This window comes from Colletotrichum chrysophilum, assembly GCF_026319265.1.
Source record: "Colletotrichum chrysophilum strain AFK26 chromosome Unknown scaffold_6, whole genome shotgun sequence".
Lineage (NCBI taxonomy): Eukaryota > Fungi > Ascomycota > Sordariomycetes > Glomerellales > Glomerellaceae > Colletotrichum > Colletotrichum chrysophilum.
This window is the reverse complement of record NW_026517293.1, coordinates 515,018-538,483: the sequence shown is the minus strand read 5'-3', so window position 1 is coordinate 538,483 and position 23,466 is coordinate 515,018. Positions and strand designations below refer to the sequence as shown.

At 51.3% G+C, this 23,466-nt stretch overlaps 8 protein-coding genes across 8 annotated transcripts; 4 read left to right on the top strand and 4 right to left on the bottom strand.

Moving 5' to 3' along the window:
* Positions 1 to 5,619: 5,619 nt before the first annotated feature.
* On the top strand, positions 5,620 to 6,665 carry COL26b_001476 (uncharacterized protein; the record flags this gene model as incomplete). The annotated part of the gene is made up of 2 exons (XM_053174425.1): positions 5,620 to 5,808; positions 5,859 to 6,665. The coding sequence occupies 2 exons, from the start codon at positions 5,620 to 5,622 to the stop codon at positions 6,663 to 6,665; spliced, it is 996 nt and encodes a 331-aa protein (XP_053041735.1).
* A 1,720-nt stretch (positions 6,666 to 8,385) lies between these two features.
* On the top strand, positions 8,386 to 10,005 carry COL26b_001475 (uncharacterized protein; the record flags this gene model as incomplete). Its single annotated transcript, XM_053174424.1, has 3 exons — positions 8,386 to 9,270; positions 9,344 to 9,552; positions 9,600 to 10,005. The coding sequence occupies 3 exons, from the start codon at positions 8,386 to 8,388 to the stop codon at positions 10,003 to 10,005; spliced, it is 1,500 nt and encodes a 499-aa protein (XP_053041734.1).
* An 837-nt stretch (positions 10,006 to 10,842) lies between these two features.
* On the bottom strand, positions 10,843 to 12,087 carry COL26b_001474 (uncharacterized protein; the record flags this gene model as incomplete). Its single annotated transcript, XM_053174423.1, has 6 exons — positions 10,843 to 11,113; positions 11,169 to 11,253; positions 11,305 to 11,655; positions 11,708 to 11,740; positions 11,795 to 11,960; positions 12,019 to 12,087. The coding sequence occupies 6 exons, from the start codon at positions 12,085 to 12,087 to the stop codon at positions 10,843 to 10,845; spliced, it is 975 nt and encodes a 324-aa protein (XP_053041733.1).
* A 487-nt stretch (positions 12,088 to 12,574) lies between these two features.
* On the top strand, positions 12,575 to 13,672 carry COL26b_001473 (uncharacterized protein; the record flags this gene model as incomplete). The annotated part of the gene is made up of 1 exon (XM_053174422.1): positions 12,575 to 13,672. The coding sequence occupies one exon, from the start codon at positions 12,575 to 12,577 to the stop codon at positions 13,670 to 13,672; it is 1,098 nt and encodes a 365-aa protein (XP_053041732.1).
* Positions 13,673 to 14,761: 1,089 nt separating this feature from the next.
* Positions 14,762 to 16,235, top strand: COL26b_001472 (uncharacterized protein; the record flags this gene model as incomplete). The annotated part of the gene is made up of 2 exons (XM_053174421.1): positions 14,762 to 15,115; positions 15,210 to 16,235. The coding sequence occupies 2 exons, from the start codon at positions 14,762 to 14,764 to the stop codon at positions 16,233 to 16,235; spliced, it is 1,380 nt and encodes a 459-aa protein (XP_053041731.1).
* A 117-nt stretch (positions 16,236 to 16,352) lies between these two features.
* On the bottom strand, positions 16,353 to 17,519 carry COL26b_001471 (uncharacterized protein; the record flags this gene model as incomplete). Its single annotated transcript, XM_053174420.1, has 1 exon — positions 16,353 to 17,519. One exon carries the CDS (start codon positions 17,517 to 17,519, stop codon positions 16,353 to 16,355), a length of 1,167 nt encoding a protein of 388 aa, XP_053041730.1.
* A 1,519-nt stretch (positions 17,520 to 19,038) lies between these two features.
* On the bottom strand, positions 19,039 to 20,213 carry COL26b_001470 (uncharacterized protein; the record flags this gene model as incomplete). Its single annotated transcript, XM_053174419.1, has 5 exons — positions 19,039 to 19,242; positions 19,295 to 19,367; positions 19,420 to 19,798; positions 19,853 to 19,993; positions 20,051 to 20,213. 5 exons carry the CDS (start codon positions 20,211 to 20,213, stop codon positions 19,039 to 19,041), a joined length of 960 nt encoding a protein of 319 aa, XP_053041729.1.
* Positions 20,214 to 22,070: 1,857 nt separating this feature from the next.
* COL26b_001469 (uncharacterized protein) lies at positions 22,071 to 22,992 on the bottom strand (the record flags this gene model as incomplete). The annotated part of the gene is given in 4 exon segments (XM_053174418.1): positions 22,071 to 22,078; positions 22,094 to 22,199; positions 22,252 to 22,623; positions 22,690 to 22,992. 4 exon segments carry the CDS (start codon positions 22,990 to 22,992, stop codon positions 22,071 to 22,073), a joined length of 789 nt encoding a protein of 262 aa, XP_053041728.1.
* Positions 22,993 to 23,466: the final 474 nt, after the last annotated feature.

Sequence of the window (23,466 nt, the reverse complement as noted above, 5' to 3'; positions counted from 1 at the left end):
CCCTGGACCGGTCGCTTGTCAGGTCTTGGTTGGCTCGTTTGACTCAGGAGCGTGGCAGATCTTGCTAGGCTAGCAGTCAAATCAGCTCCAACTGTGGAAATGCTCCCAACGAGTGGGGAATCTGGCGCATCTTTGTTCATCCTCCTTCAATCCCATTCCTGGAGTTTCCGTGCCTGTCATCGATGATATGGCACTAACAGAAATACTGATATGTGACCTAGTGCTCCGGAGCGAGACCATCATGCCATCGATGTTTGCAAAACGACGTCGATTGCAAATGGGACACCGAGCCCGACACGTCTCGCCTTGTTTCGATACGGAAGCGCAAGGAAGAACTCGAACGCGAAAATGAGGACCTGCACGAATTCCTGCGCTTCCTCATTTCACGGCCAGAAGAAGAGGCTTTCGAGATCTTCAAACGTCTCCGAGCATCCGGCGACGCGCTGGAGGTGCTCAACTTCGTGCGTACCGCCGATCTTCTCTTGCAGAGACGACAAGTAGGAGACGATGTCAACCAGGAAACCCCTAAGGAAACGACAGCAGAAAGAGAGGACGACCTTCCCGTGAGCCACTTCAAAGTGCCCGCAAAACCATGGACTAATTTAGCAAACGACATCATCGTCTCAGATCTGATCACCAGCTTCTTCCTTTGGGAAGCGCCCTTCTTCCTCCCCTTCGTTGACCAGCAGACTTTCCTCGACGACATGCGCGGATGCTCCCCAGAGATGGCTACATACTGTTCCCCTCTTCTTGTTCACGCGATATGCGCCCTTCGAAGCGTATGTCACGAGTCTTCCGGGGGTCCTGCTGCGGCAATTTCGCGGTGGAGGCTGTTTCGTAGCTAATCGTTGGGATCTCAAGCATACCTCAGAACGTGCAGAAACCTTCGGACGAGCAAACGGGTGCGATTTGAGGATGCTATTTCTCAACGAAGCCAGACGACAATGGGAACTCGAACGTGGAGAGGCGCTGTTGACCACCGCCCAGGCTTTGTTCATCATGTACCTGACGACACTGGCATTGGGGATGGAAACATCGGCCACACAGTATCAGCTCGCTGCCTGCGATATGGCGCACACCCTACAATCGGAAGTCAAGGGCAGCTTGGGAACTAATGACCGAGACGAACGAGCCGCATCGAAGGCTTTGTGGGGAATGTACTGTTTTGAAAGGTTGGCGAACACTGCTGCCGAGGCGATTCCCAGAGCAGGGTCAACTGACAATCTTTGCCCTAGCATTTCCGCCTTCTCCTATCTTCGACCATCCGCCCTTTCCAAGCCTCCCAACTTTCGGCATTTCTTTGACGGGGATACCCGTCATGCTGCAAAACTCCCGGATGAAGAATGCCGAGTCACGATGATCCGAAACGCGATGGTCCTAGAAGCGACGTGTGACTTATCTGCGACGTTCAACGACATAATGGAATACAACTGTGGCATGGTCGAGTATCAAATGAATATCGATGATGACTTTCGAATACGGCGCCAGTTTGCCACGTTGCTCTCGCAGCTAGGCTCGGAAAATCACAAGCTGGGGTCTAAAGAAGATTCCGATTTACACGGCTTGTACTTCAGGTGGGAACTTCTACTGCCCGATTCAGTCAGCTTGTTGCACTCTCAGCTAATGAATAGAGAAGAGCCTACGAATGCCAAGTAGCCGTGGCCATCCTGCGTCCTCTAAAGCCAGAAACACCGTTCCCTGCCGATGACACCGTCGCCGACCTTCTGTTTGCGCAATGCGAGCGCAGTATCGAGGGCATCGAAGATCACGATCGAGCTTATTCTGTTAGGTACGGTTCGCCGATGATACTGCACTTCCTTTTCAACATCGCTGCCACTCTTGCTGGGATCCTAAGGCACCTAGGGTCGCGGAACCTGTTTGCTAGGACGTGTCGATTGATACGGGATCGCACACATTACTTCCCGCTCGCGTGGCAACTATTACGAGGTCTTTCGGTAATTGCGATGGATAGAGAAGACCAAATACCAGAGGCGGCAAAATTATCGTTCGAGGGGTTATTGCAGCTGGACGAGAGTATGTCGGAAGATGTGCCAATCAGCTTTCGCGTACCTTCGCGCAGGGTCTCCGAAGGGGTGAGGGGCCATGCAGAACATGGGGTTCGGCTAAGCGACTTGACTTCGAGAATGCAGAGTCGGAAGCCTGCTCCTGGAGATGGTGGGGGTCCAGCATGAGGTGGCGTCGGTGAGTACAACATCACAACGATGCAGAAGCAACGGCTGTGGTATCGGCCCCGCTGGGGCATTCCTGTCTGCACCTCACTCTGGATTGGCCTCCTCCACTCTGATGTCCCACAATCGCACCGAGGCAGCTTTAGCTAGAACAAATCATCTGCAATCAGCACTGCACGTGGCACATTGATGATAATGATTCTGGGGCGCCTTCCAAACCCATGTTAAGACTATGAATCTTGACCTCTCAACTTAGCATAGCGCCAACAGGCACGAGTTCCGCATACTACCTATATTCGTTTACTACTTACGCAGTACACCATACACGAGTGTCTACGCCATCAACGCATCAAGCGCCGGTCTTCATGCCCCTGTCCACAGAGCTGCGGGCCCTCATCCGGACCCAGTAGGAGACAACACATTGTCCATAAGGGGTAAACGTTTCGCGAACAGCCGCATGGGCTGGGATGAATGACATCATAGTTTGTTGAATGGAGACCTCGGACTCGTACTCCGTAAACTCGTAACGCCTCCAAGGATCCAATATGCTGTGCAGAGGGATCTGTTGCCAAAGCAGGGGCGGACTGGTATGGGGCCGGCGAACATCCGCGTTTTGTGGATACGACACCCGAGTTAGTCCGAGGTGCTCGGGACCGGGCCCGGGTGCATGTCTCACGGCCAATACGCCAGCCTCCTCGCGGAGACCAATCAAAAGAGCATAATGGGGAATCCGAGGAGGGATGGACAACTGATAGACGAAAATAGTGGGACTTAACTCAAAGAACGGCGTTCTCAGCGCAGCTAACTTCCATTTCGGACTTGATGGGCTGGGGGTCGGACAGGTAGCTTGCGGGTGATTTGAGGCTGCAGCACAAGCCTAGTCGAGATAACAGAGTGGTACGCGGAGAGGTCGCTCCGGTTGGTCTTGATTTTCATTCGCCGATACCTACACGGTTCGAGCTGAGCAGCGCCAACTTCAGAGAACTGCTCGATGTGCTCCCCGTACCTACATGAGGATAAGAGCACAAAGAAGGGTCAACATTTTGACTAGACGACAGCCTTGCTTGCAGAATGACCGATATACTTAGCTACGATACAAAAAAATGCTGGTTGAAGTGCCTTACAGGCTACCGCTGAGGGATACAAGCTGCAACGCCGCGAGACGACTTCGCTCATTCTCGATATTTCTTCCCCTGCCATCTCTGGGACTATTTCGAGGTGACCGCAGTGGATCCTACAATACTTCCATGCTGATTGGGAGGCAAACGTTGTCCCACACGGGAAAAGTACCCGCAGCAGCAACACGGCTACCTCCCAGGATGACGAGTACATAATTGTGTTCATGCCCACTGAAAGCAAGGGTTGAAGAAGTACATAAACGAGTGCAAGCTGTCGGAAACATCCTTCCAACCCGGCAGCATGAAGCCTAATGCTCAGGATCGACTTCACAATTTGGAAGATTTCGGTTATCATCAGTTAAGGTACCCATTGACTGGAGTGGCCTCGGCCCCAAATTTTTCATTGTAAACTAGGAATCTACGAATCGGTTGGGGCCTTTAGCTTGTAGATGAACCAGTGAAGCAAAGTCGAAAGGAAGCTTGTTTGCAGCAATCGACGCGGGCCTATTCCCGCTGTTTGTTGCTTGTCGGCAAAAATTGAGTCTTTGAAATCCGCTCAGCAGCAAGGAGGCATCCGTATTCACTCAACGATAAAACATGTAGCTTACCGACAACTCCTTATCAATGACAGCATACTCCTGCCGTACATCGGCGTGAAAGTGAATGTGGCAGGTGGTCACAGCCCGAATAGCCCGACAGAATCGTATAGACCAGCGGTAGCTTACAAGCCTTTACTGCCGGGCCCAGCCCAAAATATCCCCCAAATCATCTCGAGGCCTGAACGTCCACTCAGACCGCTCAGGCAGCCAGTCCAAGCTGCTTGTTTACAATGTCGAAAGAGGAAATTGAGAGTATTTCGCCCCTATATTAACACTGCGGTAGATTGGGAGTCATCTTTAATTTACTTAAGGAAAAAGCCGTTACCTGAAGACACTTATAGGAGCTAGTTGCCTCGCTGTTAAGGTCGAGTATCAGATAGGATAATGGTGTTCAGCTGGGTATCCAACGATACCAGCCGCACGATCAGAGGTTATTGCGCTAATGACTCCCATCTGGGACCGATTCCATCAACATAACAATCTGCCTTAGAGCAACATCGACCATTGCTTTTGCTGAGATCCTGCTCTCCGAATCGCAGTGCACTGACACTCGGCCAACTTGCTTCCGGTGCTCCATTCAGGGAGGTGACTGCGAATGGGACACCGAACCGGCTATGTCGCGCCTGGACCCGCTCCGAAAACGATATGAGCGGCTCGAAGAGGCGAACGAGGACTTGCGCGAACTTATACGTTATTTATGCGCTCGACCGCTTGAAGAGGCTGTGGACTGCGATCGACGAGCGATTCGATTCACGTACTCGAGCTGGTTCGAACGAGCGACGTGTTGTTAGGCAAGAGACCTCTGTCCGCAAACATCACCCACAGCTCGAACCCGCCGGACGTATCTTTGTCAAAATAGTCAACCTAGTCTGCTAGCGGATGGACGCAGAAGACAGACTACCATACCTGCTACTCGGCCTTCCAAAAGCTGCGGATATGTACGACCCAGGGGGGGGGGGGGATGACTTTGAACATTGTGTTCTTCATATTGCGACGCCATCTTTTGCTTTAAGGAAGGAAACTGTGAGTACTAATTGGACAAGAGATCTAGGGTGTTCCCACGCGTAATCACCTATGGATAGGCTGTTTTTGTAAACTTATGGATGCTTTGTTAACACTATTTTCAGATGGAAGGTGCCAAATTTATTTCACGCTCCTACATTTGGCGAGAGACATATCATAGCGTGAAGTACACATGAAATTTATATTAACGTCCAGAAGAGGGAGTCAAGAAGACTAATAACAACCTCAAACGTTCGGTTTTACATAACGGCTGAGATTTACGCAATGATCTTTGTGGCCTATGGTGGTGACATCCTGCTCGCGCATGTAACAGCAATTCAGTCCACTCTCATTGAGAGCCTGGCAACACCAGCCTGCGAGTCCAAAAATTCAGCTTTAGTTGTCAATAGAAATTCTATCTTCCCCCTCATCACTGCCTAATTCACGGCACAGCAGACTTAGTTTGTCAGTAGAAAGGCATCGGAAACTGATAGACCGAGGCGTCCGCCGCGGCATGCTCGCCTAAATGTTTAGCCGCGGCACTCTATCTCCCCTCGCCAGATTCTCGAGTTGCACCTTGTCATCCAACCCCGCGACGTAATGCCCAAACGACAATACCTTCTCGTCGGTATATGTTCAGAGGTCTTCACAGTCTAAGCCCATGTTTTCATTACAATGAGAGTGTTCACCTCAAGGATCAATCGATCAATCATGTCTCAAACGAAACCCCGCATCCTGTTCTTCAACCCTGTTCGCCACGCCGTGGCAGAATACGAGGCCCTAAAGACCGTTGCTACCCCCGAGGTAGTCACAAGCAAGTCACGGGCGGAATTCTTCAGCGATCTGAAAAGCAAGTATCAGGACATTCAGGCTATATGGAGAACATCTGCCAGTGGGGCTGTAAGTTCTCTCAATCATATGTGGCTGTCCCTTCACCTGACTCTGGGTAGGTTGCTGGAAAGTTTGACGAAGAATTCGTCAGTCAACTCCCACCTTCGCTCAAGTACATCTGCCACACCGGCGCTGGCTATGACCAGATCGATGTAGACGCTTGCTCCAAGCGCAAGATCACCGTCACTTACGCGCCTGACCCGGTCACCAACGCGACTGCTGATTTGACCATCTTCCTTCTTCTCGGGGCCCTCCGCCAAGTGAATCCCGGCTTAAGCAACTTGCGAAGGGGAGACTTCAAGAAGGGTCTCGACTTTGGACATGATCCCCAGGGCAAGACACTAGGCATTCTCGGGATGGGCCGCATTGGGCGTGCAGTCAAGCGTCGGGCGGAGCCGTTCGGCCTCAACGCCATCTACCATAACCGCAAGCCACTCTCAGACGAGCTCGCTGCAGGAACCCCTTACGTCTCATTCGACGAGCTCCTCCGCACGAGCGACATCATTTCTGTGCATGTTCCTCTCTCAGCGGCGACTACCCATCTGATTGGGCCGGAGGAGATAGCCAAGATGAAGCCCGGTGTAGTGATTATCAACACTGCTCGAGGTGCAGTCATTGACGAAGCTGCCATGGCTGCCGCGCTTGACGAGGGCCATGTTGCTGCTGTCGGACTGGATGTTTATGAGAAGGAGCCCATTGTTGATGAGCGATTGGTCAAGAACGAGCGCGCATTGCTCGTGCCTCACATGGGAACGCACACTCATGAGACCCTGAAGCAGATGGAACTGCTGGGTATGGAGAACGCCAGGCGGGGTGTGTGCGTGGAAGAGCTGTTGACGATTGTTCCCGAGCAACTTGCCGCTTGAGTGCATCAGATCATCAACACAATTGACCTATTGCCTTAGGATTAAGATGATATTTGGTCCTTGAAATGACGTAGGTGTCCCATTCTTCATTTCTGGTGCCGTCCGCATCGTGTGTGGACCCTGAAGCCTGTGTGCGACTTGGCCGCGGGCTTCCCTTTGTCCGCGGGTGAAACATTAAGCGATCACAAGCCTCCCATCTCCATGTTTATCCCGCGTATGCTCCCCAACCCCAAATCTTGGTCGTCTTACGCCAGATACGCCAATTACCCAATAACCGATCTCGGCTGCTATTATCCGACAACTGCGATGCCGGACCCAAGACTCAAGAATAACCAAACGTCCAAGACGTCCCGAAGTAGTGGGGCATGTCTTGCTTGCAGGGCCAAGAAACACAAGGTACGGACTCAATTTCCTGCCATATGGCTGAGTGATGCTGACTATCTCTCCAAGTGCAGCGGTGAGAGGTCGGTGATATGGCTTTTCCTGCATCTTGAAATTTTCACCACGGCTAAGCTTAACATCAACATCTAGACCAAGGTGTGCACAATGTGGCATCAACAACCTTGTCTGCCAGTGGCCTGAACCGCGCAAACGGTAGGTTATCTCATACTTCCAAAGCCGAATTACTAACAGGACTGAAACGTAGGGGCCCCCCGAAACACTACATAAACACCATGGAGAAGCGATTGCTAGAGACGGAAAACGTTCTTTGTGCCTTACTGTCACAGTGCTCAGAGGCGCAGTTGAACTCTGCTTTAACTGAACTCCGCATGCCCAATTCGGGTAATGAAAAAGACACCCGCGCTGCGGAAGTAGCAAGACGAGAAAGATTCGGTCCTGTCTATTGGGCAAAATTTCCTCTCAACTCAGCACAAGAAATCCAGCGCTGGGCTGAGGACAAGTCATCGAATTCTGTCGCATCGCCCCGGTCAGAGTCAATTCAAGTCGCTGCCAGCCACATCCAGGACCTCGACAGCGACGACGAATACCACGACGAAACCACGCAGGCGTTGGAAACTCCCCTCAGCCCATTTAATTTAAGATCTGCTGCTGTTGAGTCTTCAAGTCCGACCTCAAACCTCTCTGCTGCGACTCCAGATCGCGAGCGGGCGGGCTTTGAGGCCGTTGAGCCAATGGATGGAGTGTCTGGGGAACAGATTCAAGGCATAGGAGGAATGATGTTCGAGAACCACACGTTGGCAGAACCTCCAAGGGGTGCTCAAGAGTCCTCACAAACGCAACCTTCAGAAAGTTACGAAAGTGCCTTTCTTTGGTAGAAATAAACACCATGCTCAAGTTTGCGATCGCTGGCTCCCATAAAATATTGTGGATTGTATTAGTAAATAAGCGTTGCGAAATCGTGAACCACACAGTAGCTTTTCCTCAACCAAAATTGGGTTGTCTACGACTTCAATAGCCCAAGTTCCTCTGACATAAACTTTCCAGGTTGCAGGTGCATCTCATCCTCGGCTTAAATGTTACATGACTAGCTAATGTAGTCATTAACGCCGACATCACGGGGCACGGATGCCCGGGTTTGAGCGCGTCTGGCGTGCGGACAAATCTAACCCCGCAACAGCCCACCGACAACCGGCTACGCTGTAAACCGGTCATTTTCGCATCTCCTACTCTCGCTGAATGAGCCACCTTCAGGGACATGATCGCCAAAACGCCGAGCAGCCCAATGCAGAAGTCTTCGCCTCGAACATAACTCAAAATCATGCCGGAGATTGGGAGTCTCAGAGCACTTGCCAACGGCGAGAGCCAGTTCGTTGGCAGCTCCTCTGGTGTCTACTTTATCAACACCGTGAGACGAGCATTTTCCGCACAAACCAGCGCAACAGCAGACGCCAACCAGCGGACCAATGACGTGGGCGCAGAACTTCGCGATGATCCATCACCAGAAGATTGCATTGTCGGGGCCGGAGGAGATGATGAGACCGAGCCAGACGAGAATGCGGACAACGCGGGCCACCATGAATCTCACCCACAGTCGCACGATCACCTCTCCCCATTTTCTACCGGTTCCGACTTCATCAATGATATGAGCAAACTACCGGACTATTCAACCGCCAGGAAGCTCGTGATGACATACTTCAGAATTTGGCACCCTTTAGTTCCTTTCTTGCAAGGCCCCGAATGCCTCGCCGAATTGGACGCTCTGTACGCCTCTACCGAGCATGACCGACGCAATGTTGCGTCTCTCAGCCGTCTAGTCATCTTCAGATGCATCTTCAGCATTGCGAGACTCGATAGCGACGTCGCAGTGGACATAGGATCTGCAGGGATCCGATCAAGCTCCGATCTACTACCCACCCTGAGCCTCTTGGCTCTACGGAGCGATGCCTGTTCCATCCAGGCGCTTCTTAGCGCTCAAGTGTACTTTATATCCGTCATGTCTCTTCGACATGCGTCGTCCGTCGGTGGTCTTATTTCAAAGTCCATATTCCAGTCCGGCATGCATCGCTGCCCCGTTCGATATGGCCACCTATCTCCAGATGAACGATCCATGCGCAAGCGCATTTTCTGGAGCTTTTATGTTCTAGATCGATTCGTGAGCCAGTCTCTGGGCCACCCTAGCGGCATTCAAGACTCAGATATCGATGTATGCCCTCCAGGGCATAGGGATCTTCACGAACCTGTCGCGCAATCCGCACTTTCTCCCGCAAGTGCTGCAGCAGACAACACGATACTACATCTTCCAGCCAACCACCCCGAAAGATGTGCGAAATCCCGAGACAAAGGAGAGTACGATTCAGATTCATCAACAGAAGTGGAAGAAGGGGATCAAAACGCAGCTCCAAATAGCGAAGCAAACGCCAGTTCAGCCAAAGCTGCCGCCATTCTTCGCCACCGTCAAGAGACCCAGAACGTCCTTCAAAACCATGTAAGACATTCGCAGCTGGTTGGACGAGTCCTAGATGTATTTCATAGGTCCATACATGCTCGGGACATGAACAACCAGACGATACTTTTCCTCAAGGCCGACGTTGCTGCCTGGGGCAACGACCTCACAGAACCACGACCCGGTCCAACCCTCATGAACATTCCAGAGCTCACTCCAGATCCAACCGTCTTCCCATACATCACCTATCATTACACTGTCCTTCTACTCAACAGACCGTCGCTGTCATTGGACTCAAGATGTGCCGAGTTTCGTGCGGCACTACAAACATGCATCAGTGCCGCTAAGGCCATTGTACCAACTGTCGATCAGTATCACCAGACCGGAGGACCGTTGTTTTGGCCCGGCTACATGTCTGCCGTCTGGATGAGCGGTCTCGTGCTGGCGCTTGCAGCTCGTGTGAAGTCATACAGTCTCTCTAGAGCTAAGTCGTAAGTCCTGTCTTCTACCATTTGTCTTGATCAACTTAACTGAATACTTCTTAGCGATATTCGTACCGTTCTGAAGTTACTGACGGTCATGGAAAACCGATGGCGTATGGCTAAGGACTGCAAAGGAGTTTTGTCTGTGCTGCTGGACAACATTGAGCACAGATCCAAGGGGCATAAGAGAACCCGCACCGAAGGGGATGAGACACCGAGCCCAATTCCGACTAATAGTGATGGAAGTCCACGGACAACAAAACGGCAAATGACACAAGCCCCATCTGCGGGACTTCGTGGACGTCTAGACCGGGCTCATGGGCGATCTTCTCGATCCTCACATGCGATCGCACAGAACAGATCAAGGACACCATTGCCCCATTCCGCCCAGCGAAGCGTCAGATTTCACGACAGCCGAAGCGACAACTTCTACTACAACATGGAAACCCCGCAACATATTCCCAGCTCACACCAACAAATGACCACATTTTCCCCAGGTTTCAGCACGGGAGAGGCGACCCTCTTTGGAACTTCCCAGGACATGAGCTTTCAGAACAACGCCTCTAACATGAGCACATATTTCTCACAAATTCCCACGACATTTCCAGATCGACAGAGAACCGCCCAGGGCCAAATGGATCAGTATGGGCACACGGACAACATTTTCGACATGTTCGACGGAGCAACATGGGGATCTCTTATAGATATTGTAAATGATGCCGGTACTGGGATGTAAATTCAAGCTTCATGAGATCCATTAGAGATACCCGGAGTTAGGAGTTGATTTTTAAAATGGATCTTTGCAAAAGAAAAGTCTTTATATCAAGCTATTTTCTGTCTATAACACATTCTAAGCTCGCGCAAAGTCCTCTCCCTTCTTGACGTTGCCCTTCAGCTCGTCCACAGCAATCTTGAGAAGCTTCGTCTCATAATCAGAAAGAGAGCCGATGGGATGAGCAGTCTCAGCACCATTGGCACCGAAGCTCACAGGAACAGCAAAGTATTCAACGCCGAGCTCCTTGGATACGGCATCACCGCCCGGTACACCAGGCAGATACACATACGCGGGCTCTACGATGCCAGTCTGACTTTGGGCTGCCTTGATAATCGCCTGGGCGAATCTACATCCCGCGTCAGTCACATCCGTTTCCCAACATGATCCAGGAAGACACCTACCGGAATCCGGCGTAAGCCATGCATGTGGTTGCAGAGCCAGCACCGGCCTTCGCCTTGACGATTTCATCTCCGCCAAATTGCACCCCTTGGTAGGCATGTCAGATTGAGTCTTCTTTATAGGCGGCGATTTCCTTACTGTGGGTGATGGCTTCAATCTGCTCTTGGCTCAGCTGAACCTTGGGCTCAGACTGGCTGATCAATGGCAGAATCGTCGCGCCGGAGTGGCCACCGACAACCGGGACCTTGAGTTGCCGAGGGTCGTTTTCAAGGACGTCGGCCACGAACTTAGATCCTCGGACCACATCCAAAGTTGTCACACCAAACAAACGTTGAGGGTTGAAAACGCCGTTCTTCTTGAGCACCTCAGCGGCAATGGGGACAGTGCTGTTGACAGGATTGGTGATGATGCCGACAAAGGCTGTTGGGCAAAATTTTGCGACATCGGTAGCAAGGTCCGCAATGATGCTGGCATTGGTCTTGAAAAGGTCTTGAAAGTGTCAGGTCACTATCAACACGTCTATTTGACAAGAAAGACTTACCATCACGAGTCATTCCAGGCTTTCTAGCAATGCCTAATGCCCCCTGTCAGTGTCTTATAATTCCCAGTTCGTAGGAGTAGAGCTTACCGGCCGAGATCAGAACAACCTCTGCACCTGACAGAGCTTTTTGCAGGCCGTCATTTTCAGGCAGGTAGCCCTTGACTGGAGCGGGAGTATCAATGTGGTTAAGGTCAGTTGCCACGCCCACAGCGTGCACTACATCATAAAGCCTGAGGTCTGACACTAGAGGGCTCTTTAAGACCGTGTCGTCAGTGTAAAGACACATAGAGTATAAATACGTCTTGACGTACCGACTTGAGCAAAAGACTCAATGGCTGGCCAATTTGCCCAGAGGCTCCGAGTACAGCAACTTTGACCATTTTGAATCGAGGTTTAATGAAGTTTTGAAAGTGTTACAATGCCAAATACCGGATAGATCACGAAGTTTGTGTGCGAGTTTCACGTACTTCTTGGACATCAGTGCTGTGCTAGTTTGCCTACTTGTATAAGTGGCCGAAACATGCAGTTTAGCTCGCACACAAAGCCGAAGTTCCATTGAAAATTTACCAACAGGCCCTCGGCTTTTCGGACATGTCAGACGAGTGAGTTGTTGAGAGCTGCCGCCAGTGACGTCGCTGGCGCGGGACTAAGAAGCCGCGGCCAAATATTTAAGCGACCACATCCCCTCATCCCCGAAATGCAGCGGGCGTAATGCGGCGACGACATTTTCCACGGAAACAACATCCTCCGATATCGTCAAACGGCTCCAATCTTCGTGGCAATTATAAACCGTCATACCGATTTTCTACGAATAATCCAAAGTCAGATCTACCAGACCCCAGTCATTACCAGCACCAACCAACAACAATGGCCCCTCAAACGCTCAAAATCGCCGTTATTCCCGGAGATGGCATCGGCAAGGAAGTCATGCCATGGGGTGTCCGCGCTCTTGAAGCCGCCGCCAAAGTCTTTGGTCTCTCTCTGCAGTTCGAGACCTTCGACTTTGCGAGCTGCGATTACTACGAGAAGCATGGCGAGATGATGCCATCTGACTGGAAGGAAACTCTCCTCAAGTTTGACGCCATCTACTTCGGTGCCGTGGGCATGCCTAGCCAAGTCGCCGACGATGTCTCACTGTGGGGAAGCTTGCTCAAGTTCCGCCGCGAATTCGACCAGTACATCAACCTCCGCCCGTGCCGCTTGATGCCCGGCGTTAAGTCGCCCCTCGCCAACCGAAAGCCCGGCGATATCGACTTCTGGATCGTGCGTGAGAACACCGAGGGCGAGTATAGTAGCATTGGCGGCAAAATGTTTGAGGGAACCGACAGAGAGACTGTCATCCAGGAGACTGTCATGACCAGAGTGGGCGTCGACAGGGTTCTCCGCTATGCATTCGACCTTGCTCAGAGCAGACCCCGCAAGCGCCTTACCAGTGCTACAAAGAGCAACGGCATCAGCATCACCATGCCCTACTGGGACTCCCGCGTTGCAGAGATGTCCAAGAACTACCCCGATGTCAACCTCGACAAGTACCATATCGACATTTTGACCGCGCACTTTGTCCAACGCCCAAACATTTTCGACGTGGTGGTTGGCAGCAATCTCTTTGGAGACATCCTCTCTGATCTGGGCCCCGCTTGCACAGGTACTATCGGTATTGCTCCTTCAGCCAACATCAACCCCGATGGCAAGTTCCCCAGTCTTTTCGAGCCGGTGCACGGCAGTGCCCCGGATATCTATGGCAAGGGCATCGCCAACCCTGTCGGCATGGTGTGGGCTGGCCAAATGCTTCTTCAGCACTACGGATACACAGATGCTGCCTCTTTGGTGCTCAGGGCGATTGAAAATGTGTTGGCCCGGTCTGAGGCATCAATCATGACCCCTGACCTGGGAGGAAAGGGCACAACGGATGGGTTTGGACAGGCCATCGAGGCGGAGATCATTGCTCTGGGTGAGAAGAGGTAGAAACTGGGGACCTAGACTAGCGTTGCTGCTGTTTAAGATACGAACAGATAATGCGGACTTACACTATATCCAATGATTCATGTTTCCTGTCTCATGTATGATGCATCATTGGGACGTATACAACACGTCCGACTCTTGAAGGTAAGGTAGCCGATTAGTTGTGGGTGTGGCAACCTGCAAGACGACGATGTGGACCCGGACCGATCGAGAAGCGGAGAGTTTGCTTTCGCAGAATGGTTAGTGAACAGAACCAAGGACTTTCATGGTTAGGCTCCTGTACCTTGTGTATGAAATTGCTTGCTTCTTTGGTAAACAATGTCGATGGGCCATTTTCACTTTGCAAAATCACTGGTAATCGCGGTTGGATCACTCCACAGAATCGTGACCGGTGAGGGGCACGCCCAACAAGTGCCTGGAGAAGCAAGGATCAGGGGAAATTAGCATGCACATTGCGTGGCTACAGTGGTCCGGCGGGTGCCACGCTAGATCCGGACGCATTCCCCGGAGCCCCTGTTTCCGCTCATCACAAGGGGCAAGGAGTTCATCCACAGAACATTGTCTCTTTGGTCTTGACCAAGATGGGAGAAGGTAAAAACAAGATTTCGACATTGAGGATACTGAAGCAAAACGTCGAGCCGGCTTGAGTTATCTCCTTAGATGGTCGCCACTTCGATTGGACTTGGAAGGAGCACAGTCTTGGGGGCCACGAGGTCTGATGGAGAACGCGAAGAACGCGTCTGCCTCAAAAGAGACCGAAATACAATCCCTGTTAGCCAAGAGCACGGCTTCCTGCGCTCAAGGAAACGCTGCCGCTTTTGCCATCGCATGCAGATTTGAGATCATACCACTGCAGCATAGTGTGGCTCGCTAATGTGTCCATCTGGCACAGCAAGCCATAATCTTTGGTGCAGAAGCGAAATCTTCTGGCGCAGACAGCCCGTTGCTTTTTTCTGTCAGAGTTTGTCTTGGTGTGGCACTCACATTTGAATCAACTTGCTCAAAACCATAAGGCTGCCCATCGTGCGCGACTGAGATGACCTACCTACCGCATTCATTTCCACCGAATGGCACACGAACTCCTCGCCTGTGATGGCATCCACGGATGCGTTCGAGTCGATTCCAGATGATCCAGCCAGCCTCCCCGCCGCGGGGCTTTCAGCCTTCATGGGACAGCCGCCTGCGACACGGCACGACTACTACATCATCAAAGGCCTTTTCCGTATGGTTGGGATGAATGATGCCAACCCAATGAAGGGTTACTTTCTTGCAGCCAAACCTCCGGCGGACTACACATACGAGACGAGGCTATCCAGCATTCTGGCGGGTCTCATCTTTGTTATTCTGGCCATCGCGATTCCCACGGCCGGGAGGGTCGGACTGAGGTTGAAGAGGGGCTCGACGATGCAATTCGGATGGGATGACTGGACAATAATCATCGCAGCAGTAAGTGGAAAGCAATTCAAGATGACTGCTCGTCATTGCTAACATGGATTGTTATCCCATGTAGCTAGTTGCACTCGTCTATCCAATAGCCCAGATCACGTCACTCGCAGCAGGCGCGGCCGCCGTCCACACGTGGGAAGTCACGTACGAGCAGTATAACTTCGGCATGGTCGTTGCTATGACTAGCAAGACGACATTCTACGTAGCTGTGGGCATAATCAAGCTATCAATTGCCATCTTCATTCGTCGAATGGCAGATCACATCAACCGCTGGTGGCAGTTTTCGTGGGACATTTTCATGGGCTCATTGGTTGCCTATGTGATGCTGGCAATTTTCTATAACGTATTCGCCTGCAATCCGCCAGCGGTTCAATGGGACTTGGCCTTGCGTGGACGTCTCGAGCCCGTGCCCGTATGCATAGACTTGGGGGTACAGTCCAAGGTCCTAAGTGGCATCCATGTTGCTCAGGGACTCACGCTGCTGCTCACACCAATCATCATCTTGTGGAAAGTCCGGATGGGCGGGGCGAAGAAGATTCGTCTTTTCGTTATCTGGGCAGTTGGCGGCGTGACCGTCCTCGGCGGCCTTCTACGTCAGATCCGACCTACGATGACGAACGACTTTACTTGGGATTATGTTGAGGTCTTGGTGTGGACATGTCTAGATCTATCGCTCGGAATGTTGACTGCTTCGCTGCCAGTTTTGGATGGTCTGTTTGAGAAATACTGGCATAAGGCCCAGGCCAGCGTTGTTAAGGCATGCGGAAGAAGTCAATCTGATGGCGGGACGGACAATGGAACATGGCATTACAGCAAGACCTCCGATACCGACGGGACACAACGGAGCAAAAAGCATACCGCGAAGTCATCTATAACCATTATCGCGGAAATGAGAGATCGCTCAGAGTCAAGCGAGAGCATCGTGAAGAAGGATCAGTTGCGAGAGAACCGTGGTACGGTGATGGAGATGAATATTCTGCGGACTCAGGAGGTCGAGGTTCACGTAACGCATGCTGATGAACACCCGGAGTACATACCCCATGATCCACGAGCCCCTTCGCCTCAATGGCACAACAGGCCAGAGTGGCACGAAGAGCCTCAGGGATTGAAGCAGAGATAAGAAGAAAACGGATCATTCTCTTAACGATGCTGTGTGCAAATTAATAATTGGCATTCATTCATGTGTGAGTGTACGTTGAGCGTTTAGGAAAGCTTGACATCGATATGAACATCTTGATCAGATCAAATCGTCTTTACCCCCGATCCAATCCAGCACCAGCTTGGCGACTTCACCGTTATTCTTCTCGATATGCATAAAGTGCCCGTTTCCAAGGATATCTCTCTCTGCAAGTTTGATCCATTCAGGTTTCGCGCCGATCTGCCTCATGTATTCCACAATGCAATGATCATAAGTGACGTGAACGCTTGCCTCAGCCGTGATCATGAGGTATGGAACACTTGCGATATTGGGTAATTTGCGTGCCGGCTCGACTTGACGGAAGCAGCTGCGCTTGGCCGTGGTAGAGTTTCCAACCTCAACCCTTTTGAGCTCAGAAGGATCGGAAATAGGCGGAGTGTAGTTCAGAGGGGTATTGGCCAAACCCCAGGCATTGTTGAAGAACCCGGCAGTTCCGTATGTGTACCAAAAGAATGGAATAGTTGATGATTCAAGATTGATGTTGGCAGCCACGAGTTCCGGACAATCGTTGGAGAGCAGAATACCTGCAGAACCACCAGCGGAGTGGCCAATTACGTACGACTTGCCGATCAGGCTGAGAAGCTTGCATCCGCTAGATCGCATGGCGTTCTCGAAGGTGATGTTGTTAGTAGTGTATGGAACCATGGAGTTCTTGAAGTTTTCGAAAGTTGGATCGCCGGCTCTTCCGGTGCCGGGAAATTGTGTATGCAGTTGAGACTGGGGATAGCCGTTGTAGAACTCAGGAGCGGAGAATCCCATTTCGACCAAAGTCGAAGATGATCCCGCCGTCAATGGGAATCCCTCCAAGTCCATGTTGGTGCTCCGGCCATTGCCAACAGCATCCACGATGTACACAACGTAGCCCTCCTCAATGAAGTAGCTAGCAAATCCTTTGCGGTTGTCAGGCGTATTGAGCCAAGACGTACCACTGCATCCTCCCCCGTGGAAGAAAACGATGGGTGTTTCTCGCAGGGGAAGGACTGGGCTAAGCTTTTCGACATAGAGTTTGTCGGCGGTGAGTTCGCCGGAGGCAGTATCCAGAGCGCGACCGCCAACATAGAAAAAGTCCCTGAGGTACGGAACGGCATCGGCGTTTCGGCACTGAGGATGAATGGCGTTGATGCCGGTACAGTCGCGGTCCTCAAATCCATAAGCCAAAGGGGCCACAGCTAGCAAGCTGGCGTAAATAAATTTGAAAATCGTCATTGACAAAGAACACGATATGGGGGGGAGTATTGATCATGTGGAGGACTGGGTCGAAATCTCTTCCTTTGATTAAGCACCAACGGGCCACCAAAGTTATATACAACGGTTCCAGCAAAACAGAATGCAAATCTGCGAAAGGACGCGAGGAAGTGGATACTATGAATATTGCTGCATTGCTAGCCAGGGGCTCATGGACTACTACCACCTTGGCGAAGTGGCACAGCAGAAGCGGGATCAACTGGAGTAGGTTTTCGGTAACATGTCCGATGCTCTATGCATATTGCCCCGCGTGAACACATTTTTCCGCATGTCGCGCCGGAAGAGAACGAGAAAAGATAACTTCATGTTGTGCGAAATCCGTCAGCAACGCTTGTCGCAACAGTTGCCGTGCTTCGAGCGTCCAGGCCAATTCGTAAAACATGAGAATGTGCAACTTTCTATGTAGACATTCGTCTCTGAACCACTTGGGACGAGTAAATAAATAGCAAAGTATTGCGATAAGAAGATGTAGAAGTGTGGAATAGCGCTTTGAGAATTCAAAAGTCAACGTGTGTGATTCAGTTCAAATGTCCTATTAAACCTCAAAAAGGGCCCCGGTTTGAAATGATTGAGTTGTGAACTTATCAATAAAACAGTTCTAGTGATTCAGTTGACATGATGAAAGGCTTCTTAAAGTAGCGGACATGGACGTACGCGCCGCATAACCTGATGGTTTTCACATACATCTCACAATGACCTCCAGGCTAGTTCCGCAGAAGAACTACACAACAGCCAGCATTCCGTAACTATCGACACAATGCCAGCTTCGTCAGACTCTCTCAAAGCTCAGGTACACCGATGTAATTGTCTGACGTGCGCTTGCATCATGCCAGTCGACGCACCGCGAGATACTTGCGACTGGTGCAGAGTCATGGAACACACCCCTCTTATTATGTGGACTATTATTCGACTCATAAGTTCCAGAAACATAGATTAAGATATCAAAAGGGAGCAGAAGTTCGGGTTAAGGGGGCATCGTGGGCCGAGCAATGACAATATCAAGTCAGTGACTGGAGCCTGAGGGGTAAGGGGGGTAGAATGGTGACTAGACAGGGTCACATTGTTCGAAAGACGAATCTAAACATGAAACAGACGCGCACTTTCGTTAGAAGATCAAGTTCAAAAATGACGCCCTGCACTGTGGCTTTTGTTTGGAGATGAACTGCTTGCAGTATGAATGACTTGCCCCTGCATGGCATCACGTTGTAATGCGTTGGCCAACATTCGAAAATCAAGGGGTAATGCGTTGGCCTCATCTTTCACGAATGGAGACGAGGCGGGCGTAATAAAAAGGCACACTGTAGCAGTTTTGATGCATAGTACAACTTGGGATATGATTCAATATGTGTCCAGGTAGTCATAAGCTACTTACAACTGGCCATCCGCGTCAAAACACCACCGCCCGCCGTGTTACCACCTGCCTGTTTTTGAACACCACAACACCGCCGGAGTACATCATACATCATGTCGTTTCATGTCGTTAAAAGCCACCGTTGGGGTGGATGAGGACCTTGGTGTACCCGTCGATTCTCTTGTCGAACTTCTCATAGGCAGTCTCCGCATCGTCAATGTTAATCTCATGCGAGACGACGAAGCTGGGCTTGGCCTTGCCTGCAATGATCAAGTCACGCAGATATCTGTTGTAAGCCTTGACGTTACATTGGCCAGTGCCGAGAGAAAGTCCCTAGGATTATTTAGCAAAGCACCAATTAGCTGAAGCTTTGGGGTGCCCATACCTTCTCGAATAGCTTGCCAAAGCTAAGGCTGATCATGCCCTTTGCCGAAGCATCATCCGACGCACCCGGATCACTAGATGACGAGTTAGCTTGGTTTCACGCATCAAAGTTGTCATAGTTCTCACCTCGGAACGTAAAGTCCTGGAATACCAAGGCCACCGCAAGCTCGGGTAACTTTGATCATGTTCTCCAGAACAATGTTGGGCTGTTCCGTGTTGCCGCCTGCACTGACGGCTTGGTATCCAACGGCATCAACGGATCGGTCAACCTCGCCACCATTCGACTTTTTGATTTGCTCCACAGCATCGCCTTTTGTGAAATCGATGGGTGTGCATCCGATCTTCTCTGCGGATTGAAGACGTTCGGGAACACGGTCTACGACAAAGACTCTTGATGCTCCACGGAGCACAGCAGAGTACGCTGCCATGAGGCCAACGGGACCTGCACCAAAAACAGCAACACTCTCACCCGGCTTGAAGCCAGAAAGCTCAACACCGTGCCAACCTGCAACATCAAGTTAGTCTTTGCACCAAGTCGACAGTCAAGGATCACTCTCACCGGTTGGGAAGATGTCTGCCAGCAGGATAAAGTCGGCTTCGAACTCCTTTCCAGGAGGCAGCTTCAAGGCATTGAAGTCGGCGTACGGTACTCTCAAGTATTGAGCCTGTCCACCAGGGTAAGGTCCCATGGCGACATATCCTGGGAAGTTGTATTAGTTTACATCATTGAGGCAATAATTAGGATCAGGGCACCAACCGTAAGCACCGCCAGCAAAGCCAGGGTTGACACCGGTGCAGAATGCCGTGCGTCCTTCTTCGCAGTTTTGGCAACGCCCATCTGCGACATTGAAGGGCATGACTACGCGGTCTCCCTTCTTGAGAAGAGTGACGCCAGCACCGAGCTCTTCGACAATTCCCATGTTCTCATGACCTGTAATCCTCGTCAATACTTGGCACATGGGGCCTCGAAGTCTGTTGTAGAATAACTCACCGAATGTGATGCCAGCCTCCGCTGCAGTTCGTCCCTCATACATACTGCGACATACTTAGCTACTTCATTATTACATTCAAATTATCAGGCGTGGCATACTGCAAGTCTGATCCGCAGATGGCAGCCTGTATCGACAATCAGCTTGGCGACCCTCTTCGAGCAAGAACAGATGAAAGTGGGGTTCATCTTACCGTTGTGACTTTGACGATGACATCGTCTGGGTGTAGGATCTTTGGCAGGGACACCTCCGAAACCTTGACCTTGTAAGGTCCCTGATAGTTCACTGCTTTCATAGTAGAGGCCATGGTGATGCGTGTGGGTTGGTAAATTTCAGATGACGAGCAATGGGGATTCAAGAAACCACGAAGAGGAGCACAGCAGCACCCATCCTTATTTATCCCACTCACGAACCCCTCACGAAGGAGCCATTATCTCCCAAGAAATCACCAAGAATAAGTGCCATTGTATGACATCGACCCCGGGTGACCGGCTGTCACACGAGGCAGCTTCTCTCCCGCGGAATATCTTGCTAAACTGAGATGGGGGCTGCGCCGCTGCGGGGTAGCGGGCGGGAAACTTTTGCCAAGACGCGGGGATGCCGCCGCGGGCCAGTTTGTGTCCGGCAGGTTCGAGTGTGACGGGAGGATGGCCGGAGTGGGGGATGAGAATAAGTCCGAGTGGGAGGGGGATCAATCCCGAACCCCCGAGCCTGAGCTGTGGCCCGAATCGGCGAATCATTACCATTCCTAGATGGCGCGGGGAAGAAGAAGTAGGCAGTTCTAGCTCATCCGAGACCCTCCCCCACTCTTAGCAGACGATGAGACGACTGTTCTTAGACACATCGAATCATTCCTCTTACCCCAAGTTTGCTCCTGCATGACGTATTTGGAGAAGTGGAGGGCGACACTTTTTGGAGACACGGATAATGGGTCTCAATCAATAGAGCAAGCCGCTGCTAGAATCCTGGACGTTGCAACAGTTCTCCGCATGTGTCGCCGAATATTGCTCGTCTTGGTTCATTCTACCATTTCTGCAAGAAAGGGCATGCTGCATGTTTCAGACAAGCCGAGGCACAATGCGCTCCAACTGTTCAAGATGCGTCTATAACCGCACTTTGAGTGCCTGGACCAGGAAGAGTAAAAGCCTCACAGCTCCCAGGTTCTTCGGGAGTATGTGGGAGTGCCTTGGATCTTGGCTGCATTCATGCTAAACGACGGCGGTAGCTGTGTTAGGCAAGTGAAGATGTAAGAAACTCGAGGTACGTTATCAGTCCCAACAGAACCTAGCTTCATTCGATTTACTGATAATCCATCAAGCTGCAACGACCCCATTATGTGCCAGCAAATTGGCACTTCCCTCTCGCGCATCACCGACAACTCCCTTGAGCCCGAGCTCAGTCAACTTTTCCCGTACGGTAGCTGCGTCGGGCATTTCGTATACGCTCCGCAAATATGCGACGAGGCCGGCAACATGAGGCGAGGCCATCGATGTACCAGAAATCGTCGCCGTAGATCCCGATGTCTTCCACAAAGACAAGATGTCGAGACCAGGTGCGAATATGTCAACATCAGGGCCGAAATTGCTCCAGTCAGCCCGTGTCCAATTCCACGCGACTGCACCGACGGTAATCGCCTTCGAAGCTGAGGCCGGTGACTTAGCTCCGGCGTCTTTCCCGTCGTTCGCGGCAGCTACGATGGTAGTGACCCCGAGATCGAACGCAGCATCAACTGCGGCGTTGATGGCTTCGTTCTTGGGGACAGCTGATACAATATTCAGCTCGGTGGGACTAAGTCTCTGGAAGCCACATACCTATACTGATGTTGATCACCGCCTTCGCAATGCGTCCTGGCGTGTTTGTGATGTTGTTCACGGCCCAGCTGTAGCCGTCTAGCATATGAGCAGTGGTAGTATAGCCCTGCGCGCCATCTTTGTCAGTAACTCGCCAACTATCTTCCGGGAGTACTCACAATTCCTCTAGCAACCTTGACGTCGAAGATAGTTGATTTCTTAGCTACGCCGAAGGTTACAGAACCAATTGTACCTGCTACGTGAGAACCATGGCCAAACTCATCATCAAAGGTTTCGCCGGTAGCAGCCCAGGCGTTATAACCCTTGAAAGCTCGACCCTCGAACTCGGGGTGTGCCACAGTAACACCGGTGTCCATCACATATGCAAAGCTCCCTTCTCCAGCTGCACTATCAAAATGGTACGGATACCCGGCGTTATTGCCGTCGACCAGTGGTGCAGGGGACGATAGAGTTGCAAGACCCCATGGCGCATTAACCTGGGTCGTTATAGCCGTGACTTCAGCTACGCGGTCTTCTTCCACCGCAACAACCTGTAATATCGATATTTCTGTCAGTCCAACAGGCTCTCTTTCGTTGCCTGAAACTGCAAAACTTACGTTCTTGTCCTGCTTGATCTGCTCAAGCGTTTCATGATCGAACTCCCCAGCGTATGCGCGAAAGCCTCCAAATTCAAATGTCTTCTCCACACCAGCTGTGTTGCGTCGCATCAAGCTGCGCGCATGCACTGCTCCGACCCACTGCAAGTGATGGTCAAAATCGGCGTCGACCGTGTTTGGTGCGATTCGTACGATATACTTGTCTAGGACGATGTCGTTCGCCAACGCGTCACTGGCAAGTGGGATCGAGAATGCAGGCAAACTTAGCCCTAGAAGCAGAGCTATTCGCTTGATATGGGCCATGGTGACGGAGACTTGCATGAGAAGAACAGAAAGCTGGCTACCAACGCATGCATCATGCAGGTCTTTATCTGCGAGATGGAAAGCTGCTCAGCCCAATTAGAATGCTCTCTACTCGTATCTAATTTTGCTAGTCACTGTGGTAATGCAGCTTGGTGCAAATCTCCTGCATGGCCTTTAGAATATCTCTACTGAGCTGCAGGAGCTTTTGAATTATCGTGGTGTACCTAGTAGCCAAGACGGAAGAGTTCTCTACAGGGAAGGTGGGCAAGCTGAATCCTTGCTAATCGGCCTGGGAGCGGATTCAATGCAACTCCTCCAAGATGGCTGTACCCGCTATCAGAGCTCTTGGCGTCCAGATATGTCTCAACAACCATTAAAGATCACCACCGCCTTGAATGGCGTGCTGAGCGGTCAGATAGCGGTTCAATGCTACTAAGATTGTGATTTTCCATGAATGCATACGAAAACCCTCTG